Source organism: Panthera uncia (genome assembly GCF_023721935.1).
Source record: "Panthera uncia isolate 11264 chromosome B2 unlocalized genomic scaffold, Puncia_PCG_1.0 HiC_scaffold_24, whole genome shotgun sequence".
Classification (NCBI taxonomy): Eukaryota; Metazoa; Chordata; class Mammalia; order Carnivora; family Felidae; genus Panthera; species Panthera uncia.
In genome coordinates, this window is record NW_026057580.1 from 110,056,221 (window position 1) to 110,062,849 (window position 6,629).

A 6,629-nucleotide genomic window follows, 5' to 3' on the forward strand; every position below is an offset into this window, starting at 1 on the left:
GGGGACTTTTGTGCTGGCAAAAGCAGCGTCCGCTGCTCCCCGCGGACACCGGGTGTGCTGTCCCCTTCAGAATGCGGGTGTGCAGGCATGTGGAATTCCGTAAACAACAAAGAAGAGTGTGACAGATAGCTGTGTACCCACCATCAAGAATTAATCACTGTTATTAGTATTTTGTCATTGCTCACATCACAACTGACGTCATTTATGAAAATTTCAAAGATGCAGCCTATGGTACTTTGTCGTTTAAATTCCCATAAATGATGTCATTGTGCAACTTGCTTTTTTGGTCACTTAATGTCTTTGAGATACAGTCAGGTCGCTGTTGCAGATCTGGCTCATTCACTTGTAATTGCCGTCCAGTGTTCCACTAAATATATCCATGGAAGTTACCCATTCACCTACTGGGGACGTGTTTTTCCTAATATCATTACAAATGGCCTTAGGGTTGGGTTTTTTGTTTTTTGTTTTTTTTAATGTCCATTTATTTCTGAGAGAGAGAGCACAAGCTGGGGAGGGGCAGAGAGGGGGGAGACAGAGGATTCAAAGCAGGCTTTGTGCTGAGAGTGCAGAACCTGATGCGGGACTCGAACCCACGAACTGTGAGATCCCAACCTGAGCCGGAGTCAGATGCTCGACAGACTGAGCCACCCAGGCGCCCCATGCCGTAGGGTTTTTAAGTGTTGGATTCTGAGTTCTTAAATGCTCTGAGCAGTTGGTTTGGCCATTAAGGGTGGAACACAGCAGCCGGGTCGGTCAGCTCGGTGTGCCCCGAGACCAGTCTCCTAGAACGTCTGTAAAGAGACAGAGGATGGCATTTGAGGGTGTGAATAGGAAGGGTTTGATCGTCCCACAGCTGCTACCAAACTTGCCTGTCAGTTTCGGCTTCTACAAGGAAGGAAATTAGGAGACAGAGTTGCTGGTGAAGTCAGTCAGCTGTTAAGTCTAAATCTTTAGTTATTCTAAATTCTCGAGAAACCTGTGGTTGCAAATACGTGCCCAGAAATGAGCCCCGGGAAATCTCCAGATATGGGACTTCCAGGTGTGCTAGTTCAGTGAGTGTCTTTAGAAGCAGTTCATTGAACTGTATTTGCTGAGCAGGGCCCTGTATGCTAGGCCCTGTTCCTGGCACTGAGGATTAGCCGTGAACAAAACAGACAAGACCACGTTCTCATGGAATTGTCTAGTGAGGACAGACAGCTGGTAAACAAGTGTAAGTGCTGTGAAAGGAAAAATAGTAATGGCAAGAGTCAGACAAGGGGTTGGTGCTCTTTTAAACCCAGTGTTCAGGGAAGGCCTTTCAGATATGATGACCATGGAGCCAAGGCCTGAAAGACGTGAGAGTGTGAGCCATGGGGGTGTCGGAGGGAGAGCATTCCAGGGTGAGGAGCAAGGCAGCGAACGTTCAGGAATCCAGAGAATAGAGGTGGCGTAGAAAGAGTGGAGGAGGTCCTAGGAGATGGGCAAGAAACGTAGACCACGTGGAACCCCACGGGCCGCAAAAAGACGTTGGGTTTTACTCGAGCTGAGGAGTGGAGTCATCTGACGAGGTGTTGATGGGATCAGCTGAAGAGAGTCCAGTGGGGCCAGGGAAGAAGCTAATGCGGCAAGCAGGGGAAGAGACAGTGCCAGTCTTGGACCAGGTGGTCATGGGTCCCCGTGGCAAGACGTGTTTGGGTTCTAGATGGATTTGAAAGTGATGCCCACGGGGTTGGGTGGCATATATGTGCATGGGGGACGATTTGAGGAGGACCCCAGGGTTTGGCCTGAGCAACCACAAGGATGGAGTAGCCTCCACTCAGCCGGGATGCTGGGAGGTACAGATCTGGACATAATGGTTTCAGATGCGTCTTAGACTTTTATTGATTTTTCTAATTATAAGAGCAGAGCCTCTCCCTTATTGACAGTTAGGGGGAAACCTACATAAACAAGCAAAGCCTCCATAGTTCTGTGTCTGCAGTGGTTTGTCATGAGTTGGCTGCGTTTTCCAGGCATGTTAGAAGATTTTACACCAAAATGTTCACCCGTGCGTGGTGTATGTTCACGTGTAGACGTGCTTTTGAGTATTTAAATGCGTATAAGAACATTGGGATTATGTTAGGCAGACTTACCATTTTGCTTTCTAACTTATTACATTAATATTTTTTAATTAAACTTTTTCTCTTGAGGGCACCTGGGTGGCTCAGTTGGTTAAGTGTCCAACTTTGATTTTAGCTCAGCTCATGATCTCGCCATTGTGAGATCCAGCCCCAGGGTCAGGCTCTGCACTGACAGTTTGGAGTCTGCTTGGGATTCTCTCTCTCCCTCTCTCTCTGCCCGTTCCCCCCAACTCGTGCACTCACTCGTGCTCTCTCTCAAAATAATAAACGTTGAAAAGAATATTAGGAAAAATGTAATTAAAAAATCTTTTATTTTGAGGTAACTATAGATTATAATTCCTCTGTAAGGAATAATACAGAGACCCCATGTACCCTTCTCCCAGTGCCCGCGGTGAGAAGATACTGTCGCTCTGGAGCACGGTGTCATGACCAGGATGGTGACACTGACACGGTCCAGATACAGAATGTCTCCATCACCACAGGGATGCCTCATGGCGCCTTTTTACAGACGCGCTGGTCTCCCCTGCTTGGCCCCTGTCCACCGCTGCCCTTTTTCCTCCCTTTCCATAATTTTGTTATTCCAAGTAGGTTACATAGATGGAATCAGAACAGGGAGACTGGCCTTTTCCCGCCAGCAGCATTCTCTACAGATTCCTGCAGGCGTCCTCCACATTATCACTGGGTGCTGCCCACACTGTACCGGCACCTGCTTTCCTCAGTGATGCTTCGCTTACCGTTCATGCAGCTTCTCTGAAGACGTCCTCTGCCTGTTTGTTTGTTTGAAGTTGTATTTATTTTGGGAGAGGAAGGAGAGAGCAGGAGAGGGGCAGAGGGAGGGAATCCCAAGCAGCCTCCACGCTGTCAGTGCGGAGCCCGACGCGGGGTTCCATCTCATGGTGGCGGGATCATGACTTGAGCCGAAATCAAGAGTCGGATACTTAACTGCCTGAGCCACCCACTTTTAGAAAACACTCACTTTGTGCATATTCCTGTGTCAGATTCTTCTCAGTCTTCTTTTTTGTTCCAGAAGCAAAAAAAAAAAAAAAGTCTAACAATGGTGCTCTAAATCTCGGGGATCATACTGATTATATGTCACTTTTGCAGTGTTCCCTGGTTTTAAATATGATCTACGATTTTGTCTTATGTTTTGTTTCCTCTCGATGCTGTATTATATATATATATATTTTTTAGTAAAGTTTATTTTGAGAGAGAGTGTGCATGTGTGCATGCCAGCAGGGGAGGGGCAGTGAGAAAGGGGAGAGAGAGGATCCCAGACAGGCTCCATGCTGTCAGCCCAGAGCCAGACTCAAGGCTCAAACTCAGGAACCATGAGTCGATGCCATATTATAAATGTCTTCAATAAGGTTGCATGATCTTCATAACAGAGGATTTTCTACATTTTTGTAAAGAGAGTAAACCCATCCTCCATCACAATTACAATAACAGTTGCTTTGGGGCACCTGGGTGGCTCCGTCGGTTAAGCATCCAACTTCGGCTCTGGTCATGATCTCACAGTCTGTGAGTTCGAGCCCTGCGTCAGGCTCTGCGCGGACAGCTCAGAGCCTGGAGCCTGCTTTGGATTCTGTGTCTCCCTCTCTCTCTGCCCCTCCCCTGCTCACGCTCTCTTTCTCTCAAAAATAAACATTAAAAATAAATCTTTAAAAAACCCTAATTTTGCAAAAAGATTAATAATAACGATTACATTATTTCCTGCCAATCTGTTTTCTTGTGTGTGTCCACTAGACTTCTCCAACATCATTCTTACTAGTTGTATAAGATATTATTGTACGGCTGCACCATAACCTGTTTCGCCGTCACGGAACAATTAGATTATTTCCCCTTTTCCTTTTCCCTCCCATCAACAGTCATGATCAACCTTGTATATAAATCTTTGTCTGAATCCCTGGTCATTTTCTTAGAACAGAGTCCTAGAATTGAAATTAGTAGGTCAAAAGAGATGAACATTTTTGAGATTCTTCACATCAGTTGCCAAGTCGCCCTCCAAAAAGCTTGAATCCCTAGCAAAGGGAGAATTCTCACCTCCCACCGTCCTCTGCAGTACTGGTGAAAACCATGTAAAAAATCTTTGCTAGTGGCTGGTGCTGTTTTCTCTAAATCGCCCACAGGTAAAAATGCCAAGACAACGCTAGGATTGGGCAGAGATAGAGTCTGAAACCCTAGGACAGCACAGTGCTGTGCTGGGGCCACACTCACGGGGTGTCGATGTTCCCTGTTGACAGTGGAGCTGTGGGGGCGGGAGCTGCTCAGCTCGCTAACCGGTACCTATGTTCCCTTCACGTCTAACGCAGACCCGTCCTGGCGATCGTGGAGGTGGAAGTGCAAGAAGTCGATGTGGGTGCTCGGGAGAGGGTGTTCCAGGAAGTGTCCTCTTTCCAGGGCCCCCTGGATGCTACCGTCATAGTCAACCTTCAGTCACCAACCGTAGAAGAGAAAAACGAGTTTCCTGAGGATGTGCGCACAGAACTCATGCAGACATTGGGCAATTATGGGACCATTGTTCTTGTCCGGTAAGTACTGCCCTGGCTGGCACGGGGTCCCACGTGCACGTCACGTACATGCCAGCCCCGTCGAGCCGCCGCGTTGCACTTGGCATTGACTTGGCTCAACTCATTTATTCCAGGGTCAACCAAGGGCAGATGCTGGTGACTTTTGCAGACAGTCACTCAGCTCTCAGCGTCCTGGACGTGGACGGTATAAAGGTGAGTCGTGCGTTGTCAGCTGTGCCGCGGGGGCTGCTTACTCCCCAGGGTTTTCTTGTGCTTTTGCGTGGCCATGGCATCTCCTCACTGTGTCTCTAGATGTGGGCGCTGCATGAGCTAGTACTCTTCCTTCCAGTATCTATTTCTGGTGAGGGATCTGATGTCCATCCCTGGCCACTTGCAGAATTGGGGAGAAAGAGCAAGTTCTCGAGGACAGATCCCGCTGAGTCACCGGGTCTGTCTTGGCTCACACCTGCACGTGGGAGAGCATTGCAATCCTTCTCTCCACGTATTTCGGAATATGCCGTGTACAGGTAGTTTCCATTTTGGTAATATCCTGGTTTGACGTTCACATGGAATGAAAAGCCAAAGATGATAATTCCACTTTTATTTAGACCATATGTGAGCTGTGCTGATCTTCCCTGAGGTCTAGACCCTTGATTTTTCTTGGTAAAACAGGAAGGTCGGCCTGCTCCTGATGCCCGAGTTTGAGCAAGGAAAAGTTTGAAAGGAAAGAGAGTTCTGACATCTCCGTTCACTCTCGGCTGGTCGCCCTGTCCTCACAGGTGAAGGGCAGAGCAGTGAAGATCAGACCAAAGACCAAGGACTGGCTGAAGGGCTGGCAGGAGGAGATCATCCGAAAGCGGGATAGCACGGCCTCCGTGTCTCCAACCGCCAATTCCTGTTTGCTGGAGGAGAACTTTGACTTCACAAGCTTGGACTATGAGTCAGAGGGTGAGTATAGTCCCTACAAGACTTCTTTGGTGACTGTGGCGAGGCGGGCAGGCCAGACGTTCCGGCAGCCAGCATGAGATTTTCAAGACCCCCTTCTAACCCCCTGTCCGTAAAGGTTACCGAGGGTCCTTGAAGTGCAAGTGTGCTCGCCCACGTGGCAAGCTGGGCAGTGTGCGTGTCTAGGGGTGATGTGGGAACTGGTAGCTGAGACCCGCGGCCATCCCGAATTACACTGAAAACAGTGGCTTTGAGGCTGTCAGCGCGTGGCCTCGGTCCCGTGTCCCGGTGTGAATGGAATCGGGGTCCCGTACCTGCTGACCCGGGCCTGGGGCGGGCGTCCTGATGCTGAGCCACAAGCCCGGATGTTGAAACAGACCCACTGGCGAGAGACTGTGCCAGTCACCCTAATTGTGTGCTGTGACGTTTCCTTCCCCAAGGGGACATTCTCGAAGATGACGAAGACTACTTGGTGGATGAGCTAAGTCAGCCTGTGGTCTCAGACGGTGAGACGGCAGGGGACTACCTTTCCGAAGCCCCCAGCTGCACAGCAGCGGTGCCTGCCGACACGTCACCTGCACTCACTAAAAAGACGCGGCACCCGACCTACAAAGGTAGCTTGGCCCTGGCATTGAGTTCGTTCTTTCCCTCAGCAGCAGGGCATTGAACGATGCCACCAATCAAGTGCCCACACCCACGAAAGGGCTAAAACAAACAAACAGGTCATAGCAAGTGGTGGAAACTGGGCCCTGGGCCTGTATCCAGCTACCACCACACTGATTTTCTCTAGTGCTTTTTATTTTTATTTTATTTTATTTTATTTTACTTTACTTTTACTTTTACTTTATTTTACTTTTTACTTTACTTTATTTTACTTTACATTACTTTATTTTATTTTACTTATTTTATTTTACTTTATTTTACTTTATTTTATTTTATTTTACTTTACTTTATTTTACTTTATTTTATTTTACTTTATTTTATTTTACTTTATTTTATTTTATTTTACTTTATTTTATTTTATTTTATTTTACTTTATTTTACTTTATTTTATTTTACTTTATTTTATTTTATTTTACTT

General features: G+C 47.5%; 1 protein-coding gene across 2 annotated transcripts in view; it reads left to right on the plus strand.

Annotated features, from left to right (window-relative positions):
• Positions 1–6,629, plus strand: part of SYNJ2 (synaptojanin 2) — a 104,574-nt gene that overhangs the window by 86,869 nt on the left and 11,076 nt on the right. For both annotated transcript variants that reach the window (XM_049653119.1, XM_049653120.1), the window contains exons 19-22: positions 4,406–4,624; positions 4,738–4,816; positions 5,383–5,551; positions 5,989–6,162. In XM_049653119.1, the coding sequence (XP_049509076.1) occupies positions 4,406–4,624; positions 4,738–4,816; positions 5,383–5,551; positions 5,989–6,162 (641 nt within the window). The remainder of the gene's footprint in view (positions 1–4,405; positions 4,625–4,737; positions 4,817–5,382; positions 5,552–5,988; positions 6,163–6,629) is intronic.